Source organism: Hemicordylus capensis, chromosome 2 (assembly GCF_027244095.1).
Source record: "Hemicordylus capensis ecotype Gifberg chromosome 2, rHemCap1.1.pri, whole genome shotgun sequence".
In the NCBI taxonomy this organism is placed as follows: Eukaryota; Metazoa; Chordata; class Lepidosauria; order Squamata; family Cordylidae; genus Hemicordylus; species Hemicordylus capensis.
In genome coordinates this window covers 244,545,227-244,562,090 of record NC_069658.1, presented here as the reverse complement: position 1 = coordinate 244,562,090, position 16,864 = coordinate 244,545,227, and the positions used below count along the sequence as shown (strand labels likewise).

The following is a 16,864-nucleotide window of genomic DNA, read 5'->3' as shown; positions in this document are numbered from 1 at the left end:
TTTCCTATCTAGAATGGAGTTCTCTAATAAATACAATTTATATTGATTTGAATCTATGAACAGGCTCCAAGTTACTTTACTCTCAGCATACCTAACTAAATTCCGCTGTGTTGTGCCTCTGTGCACTCTGCTATAATGAAAAAGGGTTTCTCTTACCAGAGAGAATTCCCAACATAACAAGCCAATTATGCCAAGCAGGAATAAAGTAGATCAGGCAGTGGAGCAATGGTCCATCCTCCACAAAGAGGATGGATGAGTCTTTGTGTACCTATTGAAATTAGATGTACTTTTTGAAATTATTTAGATTTACTGGAGAGCCTGTCCCGGCACAGAGACTCGTTGGCACACCTGCATACTCTGATTTTCCTCCACAATCAGCCTTGCACACAGAAGTGATCCCCACATTGTTACATCCAGGAAAAGCAATCAGACACAATGCATTCCATTCCACCCTGGCACTTCTAATCAGAAAAGTAGGACAGTAGGAATTTGCCTCCAAGGCATGTTTGGGGATATAAGTAACCCCAGTTCCATGACTCAATGTGCTCCTTTTAGGGGTGTGCACAAAACGATTTTTTGTGATTTGATTTGTACCCGAATCAAAACACCTCCGTTTCTATTTGTGTCCGTATCTGACCCATTCGAATCAGCCCAGATTCTATTCTGATCCAAATTTATCCAAATCCGAATTGATTTGGATCAGAAAAATGGGTCGTGGGGCCAAAAGAGTGGGGTGGGGTGGTAGTGCCTAAAGGGTGGAGGCTACCACCCCAATTTCCAAAAAATTGGGCAAAGGGTTGATTTAATTATTATTGTTTTGAAGTTTATGTGTCTTTAAGATTTTATTTTATTTTTTGCTATTAGCAATAGCAAATGAGAGTGGATTCATGGTTTCTCATTGAAAATCTCATATGCAACCAGAGAATCTACACTCGGAACACTTACAAAACAACAGAACCCAGTACACCATGGGTTATCAAGCCATGGGGGGTGGTTGGCACCCTATGTTCACTATGCCACCACTCTCTCTGGGCCACCCAAGTGCCCCACATGTGCAATTATGGGGCTACTGAAACCTCCATTCATCACTATGGGGGAAAAATCTTAAAGACGCATAAACTTCACTTCAAAAATCAAATAATATTGAGCCCGTTGCCCAATCACTCTGAAACCTAGGTGGTAGCAGGCACTCATTGGGGCACTACCACCCAACCCACTCTTTCCCCCCCCCAAAAAATAGCATCAACATCACACATCTACAACATCCGCAGAGCTTTGCAAAGAACAAGTTTTGGTCACGCACATTCACATCCCCCCAAAAATGAAATTTATCCACACACAAGAGTGTAAAACAACAACAAACAACAAACACCACACATAACTTTTAAAATTCAATTGCTGCAATTGAATTTAGGTTCAATTCCCCGCCGCGCTCCCGCCGCCCCAGACCCCCTGCCGCCCCAGACCCCTAGCCGCACTCCCGCCGCCCCAGACCCCCCGCCGCGCTCCTGCCGCCCCAGACCCCACGCTCCCCCCACCGCGCTCCCCCCCGCCCCAGACCCCGCGCCGTGCTCCCCCCGCCCCAGACCCCGCGCCGCGCTCCCCCCCTCGCCCCAAGACCCCGCGCCGCGCTCCCCCCCGCCCCAGACCCCGCGCCGCGCTCCCCCCTCGCCCCAAGACCCCGCGCCGCGCTCCCCCCTCGCCCCAAGACCCCGCGCCGCGCTCCCCCCCTCGCCCCAAGACCCCGCGCCGCGCTCCCCCCTCGCCCCAAGACCCCGTGCCGCGCTGCCCCCTCGCCCCAAGACCCCGTGCCGCGCTGCCCCCTCGCCCCAAGACCCCGCGCCGCGCTGCCCCCTCGCCCCAAGACCCCGCGCCGCGCTGCCCCCTCGCCCCGCGCTGCCCCCCTCGCCCCAAGACCCCGCGCCGCGCTCCCCCCTCGCCCCAAGACCCCGCGCCGCGCTCCCCCCTCGCCCCAAGACCCCGCGCCGCGCTCCCCCATCGCCCCAAGACCCCGCGCCGCGCTCCCCCCTCGCCCCAAGACCCCGCGCCGCGCTCCCCCCCTCGCCCCAAGACCCCGCGCCGCGCTCCCCCCTCGCCCCAAGACCCCGCGCCGCGCTCCCCCCCTCGCCCCAAGACCCCGCGCCGCGCTCCCCCCCGCCCCAAGACCCCGCGCCGCGCTCCCCCCCGCCCCAAGACCCCGCGCCGCGCTCCCCCCCTCGCCCCAAGACCCCGCGCCGCGCTCCCCCCCTCGCCCCAAGACCCCGCGCCGCGCTCCCCCCACCCCAGACCCTGATTGGCTGGGGAGGCTACCACCCGTCCCCAATTTCAGAGTAGAGGGCTGAATTTTGGTGAATTTCTGAGGTTTTTCTTCATAAGGTGTGCTAGATTGATTGATTCATTCATCATATTCATAGTAAGTGAGAGTGTGAAAAAGTGAGAGTGGGGTCAAGAGTTGTTTAATTGAAAAAAAAATCTCTTTTTCTATCATAGAATGAGAATTCACACCTCAGAAGTTTTTTTATTTTCTGAGGTGTGAATTCTCATTCTATGATAGCAAAAGAGATTTTTTTTCCAATTAAACAACTCTTGACCCCACTCTCACTTTTTCACACTCTCACTCACAACCCACTCCACTCTTTTGGGGCAGATCCACTTTCTGCCCCCAATCTGCCCCAAAGACACCAAAACTTCAAAAATTCCCAAAATATCAGCTCTCTGCCCAATCCCCCTGAAATTGGGGTGGTAGCCTCCACCCATTAGGCACTACCACCCCACCCCATGCTTTTGGGGCAGATGCACTTTCTGCCCCCAAACATCCCCAAAGACACACAAAATTCAAAAATTCCCAAAAACTCAGCCCTTTGTCCAATCCCCCTGAAATTGGGGTGGTAACCGCCCCCCCATTGGGCACTACTACCCCACCCCACTAGTCTGCCCCAGGCCCCACTTTCTGCCCCAATCTGCCCCAAAGACACAAAAACTTCAGAAATTCCCCCAAAATCAGTCCTTTGTCCAATCCCCCTGAAATTGGGGTGGTGGCCTGCACCCATTAGGCACTACCACCCCACCCCACTCTTTTTGCCCAGATCCCATGCTATGCCCCTGAACTGCCCCAAAGTCACTAAAACTTCAGAAATTCCCCCAAAATCAGTCCTTTGCCCAATCCTCCTGAAATTGGGGTGGTAGCTTCCACCCATTGGGCACTACCACCCCACCCCAATATTTTGCCCTGGGCAACTTTTCCCCCCGAATCAGTTCAGATTCGTATTTGGATTAAATCCAAATCCGAACCGAATCAAGGGTGATTCCGGTGGCCCAGATTCGGGCACAAAACAGAACAGGGGTGATTTGGTTCAGGTCCAGAACCAAATCACCAAAAATCTGAATTGCACACCCCTACTCTTAAGATCAGCTTTTCTAACCTATTCTTTAATGTAATCTAAATAAAATATTAACCTGTTTTCTGGGGTGTTCATGTTTCACTTTCTGGGAATTGGGCCCAGTTACCAATAGTATGCATGTTTACTCAGAAGGAAGTCTCATTATATTTAAAGGAGCTCCGGAACATGTGCACAGGATTGCAGCCAGCCAAGTCATTGAAGGGGAACAACTGGGTGGGAATTCAGACACCACTTAGCTGACAACCAGCAATCATGTCAAGAGAAACATGAGACACTCCCAACTGCATTAAACATTGGATGCATTAGCACATGATGGGGAACCATGTGTTGAATAGAACCATGGATCAATTACCCCCTCCCCCCTCCCGCTCAGAGGCGGATCTAGGGAAAATAGCGCCTAGGGCAAGCACTGAAATTGTGCCCCCTGTCCAAACATCTGACACCCATCTTTCAGATAACTTCACCATAATATCAGCTGAAAAATACAAGTCAAGCTCGTTAATCTTTTAATATTTCAAAAACTATTTAGCAGTGGATGTAGCCAGACCAAAAAGGGCTGGAAAACTACAAATTTAAGTATGCTGGGGCTCATGAAATACACAAATACTATGTGGAGGTGTACTTGAAAAACTGAACAGAAGTGCCTATCTAATTCTTTACTATGCATTGTAGCATCACTATTACATAAGTTTTAAAATTAAATGGAGAATTGGACTTTTCCCAGATACTCTGGAAAATAATTAAAGGATATGCAGAGTAAACTGTGTCACTGCTTGGAATATATTCTAGTCTTTCAGAAAGACAGTTAAAATGAGAGAAAGAGATCAAGAAATTCCCATTGGGTGTTAATACTAAGGATTTTACATGGATTCAAAGACAAACTCACCATTAAGAGCCATATTATTAAGACATCACATTTAACTCGCTTATCACAAGAAGCAAAAAAATATAAAATGAATACAATCCTAGCTCATAAGCTTCAGCTCAGTATTCACAAGCCGTGATTCTCTGTACATAGTGTCAATCTGAATATGTGTACAGTGTCTTATATTATATTAATTTGTTTTAATTTTTTTAACCTGTAGCCCCTTCAGGGGGCTTCCTAAAGACTGTTGGGGGGGGGAGTCTGCAAAGGTTCCCCCTCCCCCACTGGACTCTAGGGCCTCACAGGGACCATTTGAGCATGTGTGCTGGCCATTTTTTAAAATAATCTTTAAAAAAAAAAAAAAGGCCGCAGAAAACAAAATGGCCACCGTGCATGCTCAAATGGCCTCTGCTAGGCCTGGCATGACCTAGGGCCTCACAGAGGCCTTTTGACCATGCACAGTGGCCATTTTGTTTTCAGCAGCCTTTTAAATTTTTTTTTAAATTTTACAAAATGGCTTCCCCCTTCAAGTGGTGCCCCGGGGCACATGCCCTGCCTGCCCAACCCTAGATATGCCCCTGTTCCCGCTGTCCGCATTCAAACAACAGGGAGAGCATCATCTATGCAGTAGGTGAGACTGCAGAGAAGAGAGGAAACTGACTGTACCGGCTTCCTCCTTCCATAAAGAACTCTGGTTCTAGGGGATGCAGCCTGTGGTTCCAAATTCAGACAACACACAGGCTGTGTCCAATTTTGGGTTGTGGTGATGACACACTACAACCTGAGGGTTCAGATTGGAATTCCAAATCTGAACCTGCAATTTCGTCACCATGCCAAACCGTTTGGGGCGTAACGCCCACAGAAACTCTGGCCTATTCAACTGCGGTTCCGCATTAAGTATGAGTGTGTCTATTGTTTCATGGGAACCTCAAAAGAACTTAGAACTGGGGGGAGGAATGCTGTAAAAGTTTGGTATACTGGAAGTACACATCAAAAGAATAATTCTTTTAATGGTAGTCATATTTGGGTGCTTGAGGAAGGGGGAGGTACAGACAACCAATGAACAATGTGTTGGAAGTTAAGGACCTTGCGCTGTCTCTTGTCTTGTCTCAGCCAGTGGAGGACAGACTAGTGAGTCAGAGGGCTAGAAGGTCAAGACATTGGTCATCCATTCTCTACTGCTCTGACACTATCCCTTTTGAAATGTAAATTGGTACTCTTAGGGATTAACTTCTTCCCTCTCTTCTCTTCCTGTTCCTTCTACCTTGCAACATGGCAAGCTCCTCTCCCTGCACCATGTGTGCAGAGAAGATGCAGAATCCATCTGCATCCAGCTAGATAGATAGATTAGAGATCCTAACTCCTCACTTTCCTATCTAGAATGGAGTTCCTTAATAAATGCCATATATATTGATTTTAAACTATGAATTGGCTCCAAGTTACTTTACTCTCAGCATACACGCATGCCTAAGTAAATTCCACTGTGTTGTGCCTCTGTGCACTCTGCTATAATGAAAAAGGGATTCTCTTTCCACAGAGAATTCCCAACACAATGCTCAAAGCCTTAAGTCAGATGGAAAACAGTGCTTTGAATGGGGGAAAAAGAAACCCCTGAGAACTGTTCTCAGTGGATGCTCCATTTCTTGTCTGTATGCAGGTCAACCCAGAAAACCACAGAAGTGCAAAAAACTAACATGTCTGGAAGAGCCTTAACACTCAACACTTGTAGTAGAAACAGCCTCACATGTTGAAATATAATCTGAAAGCTGCAAAACAACTTGAATACACAGAAAAACAGGAAGAGTATTGCTCAATAGGGAAGAGCAAATTGGAATAAACACCATTGGCTGTTCTGATTTCATTTTCCAACCAGGGTTCCCACCTGCCTAAGCCGCCTTCTTGCTTAGAACAACAATTTCCAGAAAGCATTGCAAACCTAATAGAAATGGCAAACAGCTGGTTCCCTTTGTGGAGGATGGAAGCACTTAAGTCATTGCCTGTGGTTTTGAATAAATGCCCCATCTACTGCTTTGGAATAGCTGCTTGATGATTTTATCCTTCCAAGGGCTGGACCCTTTCCTGGTTCTATGGGAAGTTGGGTAAGTGAAAAGCTGTAGCTTCTTCTTCCAAGAGGAAAGACGTGAAGAAACAAGGGAATTCTTGCCTGGAGGAGGAGAAATAGTGAGAGGTAGCTAGAGAGTTCAATTCCCTCAGTGGTATGGCAAGAGGTGTCAGAGCTTGGTACCGTTTCCATACAAAGTCGAGAGCCAGCGTGGTATAGTGGTTAGAGTGCTGGACTAGGACCGGGGAGACCAGAGTTCAAATCTCCATTCAGCCATGATACTAGCTGGGTGGCTCTGGGCCAGGGGTGGAGCCACCATTGGGCCAACCGGTTCAAAGAACCCGGGCTGCTGACCAATCAGGGGCCGCGAGAGCGGCCCCAACATGCCCCCCGTGTCTGACATCAGATGCAGATGCAGTGAAGCTAGTTTAGCTCCCGAGCGGGGTTTGCGTGGGCCCCCTTCGGGAGCGACACAAAGGCTGGCGCTATGTTCCTGCAAAGGGAAGAGCCACTCCTGGGCTGCGCTGCAAAAGCAGCACCAGCCTTCGTTTAACTGCCGAAGGGGTCATGCGGCCCCTTCGGCAGTTAAAGGGCAACTCTCCCCTCTCTGGGTTGAACAGAGCCTCACGGCTCAGTTCAGCCAGACCATGCCCCTGCATCTGAAATCAGATTTGGGGGCGTGGCTAGCCCCAGCGTCTGACATCAGACGCGAAGCCGGGGTCAGCAGGGCCTGTGGCCACTGGCGGTCCTGCTCCGCTACTGCTCTGGGCGAGGCACTTCTCTCTCACCCTAACCTACATCACAGGGTTGTTGTGAGGAGAAACCTAATTATGTAATACACTGCTCTAGGCTCCTTGGACGAAGAGCAGGATATAAAATGTAATAAATAAATAAACAAAGTCCTATGAGTTGGGGTGTCCTTGTGGCTGCCCCTTCTAAGGACAGGCTTTGTGGAAGCAGCATCTTGCTGGCCCAAAACAGAGAGAAAAAGGTTTGATTATTTATTCCTTACACTTCTGTCTGATCTTGGAACTCCAAGCAGCCTATACAGGATTCTTTGAGAATCTCACCAAATATGAGGCTAGGAGTCATCTGGTAGGCATTAAATACTACTTATTAAATACACATTTAGACAACAGTGTGTTACCAAAGGCTACTAAGGAAAATTGTCCATCAGAAAATATTACTGGATAAAGTAATATAAATAGTTGTGATTGGTTTTAATGTTGTAACCTGGTTTTCGGGTTTTTTTAATTTAATTGCTGTTTTATGATGTTTTAATTGTTAACTGATTTTAATGGTTTTGTTAATTGTAAACTGCCCTAAGCCATTTTGGAAGGGCGGTATAAAAATCAAATAAATAAATAAATAAATAAAAATAATTAAAATGAAGTGTTCAGCCCTGCACTGAAGGTATCTGGGTCTCTAGGCAATTCATTGGAAGACTATGACCCATGCCTCCGCCCTAATGAGGTGCTTGTAGGAACAGAAGCCCCATAATGGATATAATTAATTTTGTATGTATTATTCAACTCCACACCTTCCTGGTCCTGCCTCTGATGTTGGTACCAGAACTGATGTTTTGCAGAGTTTTCCTCATTATGTCTTTGCACTGGGTTGCCTGCCCCTACTCTGCCTTCCACAGATTCAAATACATGATTATACTTTGCATATATGTAACATTTCTTCATTGTTTCTAAACATGATTTGTCGTTCCCATATTGGAGGTCAATTCCTTACCTATGTTTGTTCTCTTCTATTCCAATTTCCACAGGAAGAACCTCAGCACACCAGTGTGGACCTCTCTCACTTATCCTTGAGCTGCCTATAGTCTGAAGCTATATTTGGGAGGTGGCGCATGGAGAACCAAAACCCAACAGGCCCCCCAACAGGGGAGGAAACAGAAGATGGCCCTCATGACTTCCAGGGGACTGCACTCCTCAGTGATCGTACAGCACTCTTGGCTACTTCCAAACAAGGCAGTAAAGCACACCAATCTAAAAAAGAAAGGGATGTGAGGTACCTCACAAGACAACAAACACTTTGTGGAGCACAGAAAACATATAGATGCTCAGTGTGTGGCAAAACCTTCAGGAGCTGCTCACACCTTAGTAGACACAAACTAATTCACACAGGAGTCAAACTATATGTGTGTTCTGTGTGTGGAAAGACCTTCAGATATCTCCAAACCCTTACTCAACATGAAAGAACGCACACAGGAGTGAAACCATATACATGCGAGCAGTGTGGAAAGAGCTTTTTTCTTATCCGATACCTTGTTATCCATTCAAGAACCCACACAGGGGAAAGGCCATACACATGTGAGCAGTGTGGAAAGAGCTTCATTCATAACACTGATTTTACTAGACATCAAAGAACCCACACAGGGGAGAAACCATATATGTGTTTACACTGTGGAAAAAGCTTTGCTCAGAAACAGAATCTTGCTAGACATCAAAGAACCCACACAGGGGAGAAACCATATACTTGTCCGCACTGTGGAAAAAGCTTCACTCGGAAACATCATCTTGCAAGACATCAAAAAACCCACAAAGTGAAGAAACCATAATCCTGCTTGGAGGGTGGAGAGACACACCAACTGTTCATACACATGAAGGAAACCATCAGAGAGACATTGTCCAAATACCTGCACTGCAGTGAGTGCATTGGTGATGATATGAACCTTTTAAAAAATTTTACTGTTAATATTTATGTTTTAACAGAAATGTAAACAATTGAGACAATTGGAGTGTGGAAACAACCGCAGTCTCATCACATAATTCATTTCACATCAAGGATTCCACACAGGGGTTAGGCACTGTGGAAAAAGCTACACTCGGAAACAGCATCTTGCAAAACATCCGAGAACCCATGAAGTGAAGAAACCATAGACATGTTTGGAGGGTGGAGGGAGTTTCTGTCACTAATCAAGCCTTCATGAACATGAAAGAAGACACAGAAGAGAGACATTGGACAAATGTTCATACTCCAGAAAGAGCTTTGCTGATAAAACAAGCCTTAATGAACGCAAGATGATGTACAGAGAAGAGGAAACCCCTTGACTACTTGGGCTGCAGAAAGAGTCTCAGTGTCACAACACCTGCTGCTTTCCCCTTCAAGAAGTCCACACAGGTAAAATTCCAGTTGGTTTGTCTTATATGGTCAGGTTGGGGCATTCTTTGAGTGTCCTATATTTCTGAGCCTTGGAAGCTTCAGGGTCTGGAGCACTTTTAAGGGGTTGCTCAGTGAGGAACTCCATGGACTTTTATCATGTTTGGTGGTTTTAATTGTGTCTTTTAGTGCGCTGGGTTCAGTGTTTCCAAATGCTTTGATTAAAGGTGGGTTGGGGGGATGTGATAAGTGAAGCTTTTTCCATTGGTGGAGTAATTGCAGCTACAATTTTCTGGGAGATCTGAGATTTCTACCAATAGAGAAGACCCATTAATAAGATTGCATTGAAGGCTGTTCTGTCAATTGAATAGGCCAATTGTCAAACTATACCAGATATTACATCTGATCATATCCCCAGTTCTGAATTCACAAGGAAGAAAAGAAAAGTAGAAAACATTTTCTCCTCCAGCATTCAGCTGCATTCGAACAGATATATTTGCTGCTTCCTACATTTTTAAAATATATGTATATCAATATTTGAATGTATTTGCTATACTTATAAATAAAGTTGGTTGTGTATTTTCTCATTATGTAGTCAGGTGGTCTATGTAACAATCCTGTTTCTAGCCAATGCTAGTTGCTTGCTAATTGAGCAAAGAGGTGCCTTTTAAAAAGTGGTGATTCACTTTATTGAGCAGGGGGAGAGCAACTGGCCCTATCCATCCCCAGCACAGCATCCCTCCAGTAGTGGTGTGCACTGAACCGGACGGGGGAGGGTGCTCTTACCTCTCCCGCCATGTTCCCCCCACTGGCGGCGCTGTCATTTGAAATGGTCTGGTGGGGTGGCAGTGTACCCAGTGTACACCCTGTCACCTCCTCGGACCGGAAGTGCCTGGTGCACATGTGCATATGCTGCCACCCCATCAGACCATTTCAAATGACAGTGCTGCCAGTGGGAGAAACACAGCAGGAGGGATAAGAGCACCCTCCCTCATCCTTAAAGATATTCTCCCCACCACCACCTTCGAACTGGCCAAACCACGGGAGATTCGAACTGGTTTGGGGGCCCATAAAAGGGCCTCCGTACCGGTTCATGCACATCTCTACCCTCCAGTAGCTGTTGCTGGTGTCTATCCTATATTTCTTTTTAGGCTGTAAGCCCTTTGGGGACAGGGAGCCATCTTATTTTATATAAATCACTTTAGGAACTTTTGTCAAAAAGCGGTATATAAATATTTGTGGTTGTCTTAGTAGTAACTGCTGCCAGGAAATCCATAAACAGGGTATGATGACAATAGCTCATCCCTGTTTTTTCACAAGAGCTGCACAACTTTGGATCTCCAGGTGGTTTTGGACTACAGCTCCCATCATCCCCTGTCACAGTGGCCAATACTCGGGTATGAAGGGAGTAATAGGCAACAGCTGCAGGAGGGCCAAAGTTGTTCAGCCCCGGCCCCAGCCCATACCTGGTATCTGGTAGGGAGACCCTCTCTGTACATGCAGGTGAGTGTGTAATGGTGGCTCAGACTTTTGGAGCTATGGGGGGGGGCAGGGAGACAAGACAACCTCCATTAATACCGCGCAGTCCTCCTCCTTCCTCTTCATGGATGTGTAGTATTTGACCAGTGCAAAGGGAGGGGCCTGGGACTGGGGTGGGGCAGCTGGCTTTATTTAACTTCCAAAAATTCAAATTTGCAGCAGTAGAACTACCTCATCCGACTCCCTTCTGGCTTTCCGATTGCGCTGCGCTATCCAGGAAGCTAGAAGCGGGAGGGAAGCTCAATAGCATTGTGCATTGGGAAGCCAAAGGAGAGGTTCCTCCACAGAGCCGGAGAAGCTGGGAGCTGAAATGATGCTGGCTGCTGTTCCACCTCCGGTGCTCCCGTGAAAATGAGGCTCTCTCGAGTAAGAGGTCAAACCTTCCAGGAACCATTTATCCTAATCAACACCCCTTGATTAGGATAAATGGCCTGAAACCCATCCATGGTGGCGGGGTCGCCCTTCTTAGCATATGCAAGCTCTGTTGCAGGAATTAGTGAAGAAAAAATGTGCCTCTGAGCATATGCAAAGTTCAAGCCTGGAGGAATGTCCTCATGCATCTTCCTCTCAAGACTTGAAGAGGGAGTTCCGGAGGTCTCTAAAGAAACCTACTAACCCCTCCCCCCACACTGGTGGAAGAGAGAGACAGGTTTTCGCCATGTATTTTGGGCTGTTTGACAATCACTGCCTAGTTACAATGGCAACCAGGTGCCGAAGACATTTCCAAGGACAGGTAATGGCCCCAAAAGGAAGCAGCAGGCATGATGGAGTGATGTGTAGCCTATGGGGTGGGGGGTATCCAGAGAGGCCCCATGGCCATTTCGAGCCCCACCCCACCCCGAACCTTGGAGGCCATGGACCAGCACCTCTGGCTGTGCACACCCACTGATCCTAGTTAATCTAGGTTCCAGGGCCAGAAACATTGTTGTGTGAATGTTGCCTATGTAGTGGGTGAAACATTGGGGGGTTGGATCCACCTACCCAACTTCCATACTTTGGCACATCTTTGTCACTGCCTTTTTGCAGTACTGACGATGAAACATACAATCTCTGCCCCACTCCTGTATTTTTTAAAATAAAAGCCTGCTCCCATTACTGGTCTCCTTAATGAGAGGTAAGCCTGACTCACCTCCAGTCGGACTGCTAACGAGGCTGCATGCTTCCCGACAGGGGAGACCGAGGAGGAGTACTTTAAGGGGGTTTTGAGGCTTCACAACCCCCCACACACCACCCTGGATTAAAGGGTTTGGATCTAGATTGCCCACAGATTCCCCCTGAGCTGGTTCCTTAATTTGGAACTGTGTTGAAGAGCGCAGTTCTGATTTAAGTTGAGCGGTGGGGGCTGGGATACATCAAGCTGCACTCCTCCATTGGTAATCCTTTCCACTGAAGCCAGTTGGCATCTAATCTCTATGGTTTGGATTTAAGTAATTACTTAAAGTTCAAGAAGCTCACCTCTCAGCATGATTAAGGATAACTTGCTGGAATTTCGCCTGCTTTTGTTGGAAGGACTTCACAGAACTCAATCCATTGCTGTAAGTTTTCTAACTATAAATCCAGGATGGAAATTCAATCTTCTTACTAAATGCTGGAATTAAAAAACTAAGCTGATGTCTAAAAGTTTTAAAACTTTTTAAAAAGTATATTAGTGGGAACTATTATTATTCTTTTTCACTTCTGTTTGAGAGAGTTTATGGAAGAAGCGTTTTGCTGTTTGCTATTGAATATGGCCATCATGAAGTCAGCCAATTAAAGGAAGAAGGTGTTCCTCTCTACCGTTGGAAATTTTAACTGACAGTGATAAGATATAAGAGTTGTGGTGTGGAGCTGACTCTATTTGGAAAATAACCACAGGCTTTTACTTTCTCTCTCGAGACCAAGGACATTGAACCCTGCTGTGAGGCTGCTGGAAAGTGTTCTATTTCCCCCCCCCTTTTCTCTACTACGAAGAGAGAGAGAGAGAAAAGGGACAATGCAAAGAAAACAACAACAGAGTGAGATACAAACCCACTTACAACCTAGGAGACTTTCTGCTCCAAATCCAGGTCTGGGTGAAGGAAAAATGTCTACAGATTTAGATGAGACATTATTAGCCATGAAACAACTACTCAAAACTAATACCACCACCCTTCAACAAGTTAGTCAAGATATCCAACAAGTTAGGCAAGATACACAAACACTAAACAATAGAACATCAAATACCGAGGAAACAGTTAAGAAATTAGCACAAGACAACAAAGAATTTAAAACAAGGGTTGATACTCTGGAGCACAATGTGGGGTCATTAAGAGATGACAGGGAAAAACTATTAGATCAAATGGCACTGCTGGAACTCAGACAAAAAGAGAGATTTTTAAGGTTTAGAGGTATTCCAGAAAAAGCTGGTCAGGATATTAAAAAATTGCTTGGGGAGGAGCTTGCATCACTTTTGGGAATTTCAGGTGAAGAGATGGATGCGCAGATTGATATAGCTTTTCGTTTAAATTCGGAATTTGCCACAAGAAAAAAATTAGCAAGGGATTGTTTGGTAAAATTCAGTTCAAAATCAATCACTGAGCAGATTTTTCAAGCCCATTTTGTCAAAGCCCTCATTATTGACAGATAAATTTTTTGAAAAAAATACCATCCAGAATTTTAAGGAAACGTAAGGATTACAAATTTGACAGATGCTTTGAATGCCAATGGAATACGTTTCAGGTGGGAAATACCTGAGGGAGTCTCCTTTTTTTACAAGGGCAAGAAGAACAGATTCACAGAGCTCCTCAAAGCGCAAGAATTTTAGCGAAAATCCAAAAAAAAAAAAATCTTCCGAGCAACCAGCTCCCTCAACACATAATTCTAGTTAGTTTAGATGGATTACAAAATGCAAGATTACAAGATACTTTCTTGGAACATTAATGGGTTAAATACTAAAACAAAAAGGAATAGAGTTTTTACTTTCTTAAGAAACAAAATTTGGACATTGTGTGTTTACAGGAGACACACATTAGAAAACAAGATAGAAAATTTCTGATCAACAATGCTTTAGGACAAGAATTTGTTTCCTCAGATAAGAAAAAAAAAGAGGGGTAGTATTTTATGTTAAACAACAATTCGAACCCAAGTTGATTTTTAAAGATGAAGAAGGAAGGCTACTAGCCTTGGAAATTTTAATTTCTGGAATTAAATGATGATAATTGGGATTTATGCACCTAACGAAAAGAAAGTTGAATTTTATAATTATTTGGACCAGAAGATGGCTGAGTTATCGAATGTTAACTTGATTATACTGGGAGACTTTAATGGTGTTGTCTCTACAGCTTTGGATAGAAAATCTGATATATCTGAAAGGAACCTGCAAGGCAAGCTCCCTAAAGCATTTTTTGATTTAGCAGAACATATGGATCTTTACGATTTGTGGAGAATTAAAAATTTAAATGCAAAAGAATATACCTACTTCTCTGAAAGATATCAATCTCACTCAAGGATAGATATGGTTTGGACATCAAAATCTATTACGCCATGTATAAAAAGAATGGATATTTTACCCTGGACTTTTTCAGATCATAATCCAATTTGTTTTACATGGAAGAAGAAAGGAATGGTTTCATTTCATTGGAGACTGAATGAGTATCTGCTGAAAAAATCAGATGTTGTGGAGAAAGCTAAAAAGAAGCTAAAGGACTATTTTGAACTGAATTTAAATCAAGGAATGGACAATAAAACAATCTGGGATGCAGGTAAAGCGGTCATGAGAGGTTTCTTTATACAGCAAAATGCATACTTTAAAAAGCAAAGAGGATTGAAAAAAAGAGACATTACTGATGCAGATTTCTAAAACGGAAAGAGGATTATTATGGGCTAAATATAAGAAGACAATTACTCAAGCTATCAAAATGCTCCAACCACAACTGTCTATGTTAGTAGCGGATGAAGTTGAACGGAACTTAAAATATGTCAAGCAAAGGTCATTTGAGTTCGCAAATAAACCAGGCAAGTTGTTGGCTTGGAAAATTAGATCTGAGAAAAAAAATAATTACATATCCAAAATACTTACAAAAAATTGGCTTTCTTATGATGGTAAGGAAATAAGAGGAGAATTTTTTAAATACTATTCAGAACTATATAAAGGAAATAGTAGAAGATGTAAAAATTGAGCAATATCTTAAGACCAAAAATATTCCAAAACCTTCTAAGGAACACATAGAAATTATGAATGCTCCGATAACAATAATGGAAGTAACTGAAGCAATAAATCAAAGCAAGGCCAATGAGGCGCCAGGACCTGATGGGCTATCAGCTTTGTACTACAAATCATTTAAAGATCAAATTTTACAGCCTTTGCAATGGACTATGAATATGTATATGTATGTATAAAATTGTTTCTAACAAATGTTGGAAATGTGGACACTCTGAAGGAACCTTTTTTCATATGTGGTGCACTTGTAGGAAGGCTAAGGCCTTTTGGGACATGATATATAATGAGTTAAAGAAAATATTTAAAATGACATTTCCTAAGAAGCCAGAATCCTTCCTGCTGGGAATAACGTAAGGAGTGTTTTCTACAACTAATTTAACATTCTTTATGTACGCTACCACGGCAGCCAGAATAATATATGCGCAGAAATGGAAGAGCAATGAACTCCCCTCAAAAGAAGATTGGCTGATAAAAATTTTGGAATATGTGGAGATGGCAAAACTTACAGTACTGATAAGAGACCAAAATTTAGAATGCTTTAAAGAAGATTGGAAACGATTCTTATATTAAAGAACTATTTTCCTAATATTGATTTTCCAACAGGGTTTCAAATCTAGTAATATTAGCAGGTTGGGTAGATCAAAATCGTGTTTGTAAGGTTTAGATCTATGTTTTGAATTATTATTATAGCAAGGGTTAATTCTATAGTTGGTGATTCACAAGGAGGTGTGAGCAGGAAGTCCATATTTGTTCAATATGTTGTGAATGTTAAGATATTGTCAAAATTTATTAAAAAAATAATTTTAAAAAAAAGAGAGAGAGGTAAGCCTGACTACTGTTAACGAGACGTCCTCTGAAAAAGGGGAAACCATGAGTTGTGGAGGGAATAAGGTTGTGCATTAGGTCAGGTGGGCTATTTAAAAATGGTCACCATCTGCAAACCTGCAAACAAAGCTCTTTAAATGGTAAAAAGCCAAAGCTCAAAACTTTAGAGGGTGCCTTCATGGAAACCACTGGAGCTGCTTCTCTGAAACTCAGCAGGCCTCAGAAGCTTCTTCCATGCATCATATCCTGCAAGGGAAAGGGTGAGGTGACCCTAAAATCCGAAGTGTTTTCATAAAAGCCCCACATTTATCTTCCTGCAGTCTTGGCAGGAAGACTTGGCAGGAAAACCATTTATCCTAATCAACACCCCTTGCCCCCTGCTGCCTGAAACCCATCCATGGTGGCAGGGTAGCCCTTCTTGGCATATGCAAGCTCTGTTGCAGGAATTGGTGAAGAAAAATGTGCCTCTGAGCATATGCAAAGTTCAAGCCTGGAGAAATTTCTACAATGCGCGGTGCGCCGGTGCAGTTGAAAGATATAGTCACAAGTCCGTGGCGTCCTCCCCTGCTCGGCTCATCCCCTGGCAGCCACCCCTCAGCTGCACTGTAGCTGAATTTTTTAAAAACAACTGGAAGTTCAGTGCAGCAGGGGTGGGAGTGGAGGCCCCTCGGCCATTTGGAGGCCCCCCCCCCATGGACCAGGGCACCAAGGTCCGGGGTTTAGAGCACCTCTGGCTGGGCATACCCTCTGATCCTAGTTAATCTAGGTTCCATGGCCAGAAACATTATTGTGTTGTTGCTGCCTACGTAGCAGCATTGCTACATAAGCAGTGGGTGAAACATAGTAGGTGAAACAGGCATGGAGGCCCCATGGCCATTTGGAGC

General features: G+C 44.7%; 1 protein-coding gene across 1 annotated transcript; it reads left to right on the top strand.

Moving 5' to 3' along the window:
- The first annotated feature begins 5,987 nt into the window (after positions 1-5,987).
- LOC128342010 (zinc finger protein 382-like) lies at positions 5,988-10,026 on the top strand. The gene is made up of 2 exons (XM_053288801.1): positions 5,988-6,365; positions 8,103-10,026. The coding sequence occupies exon 2, from the start codon at positions 8,187-8,189 to the stop codon at positions 8,895-8,897; it is 711 nt and encodes a 236-aa protein (XP_053144776.1). The 5' UTR covers positions 5,988-6,365; positions 8,103-8,186; the 3' UTR covers positions 8,898-10,026.
- Positions 10,027-16,864: the final 6,838 nt, after the last annotated feature.

Bases quoted from the DNA above. Each gene is read 5' to 3' on its own strand.
- LOC128342010 (XM_053288801.1), top strand. From the start codon at position 8,187: ATGGAGAACCAAAACCCAACAGGCCCCCCAACAGGGGAGGAAACAGAA.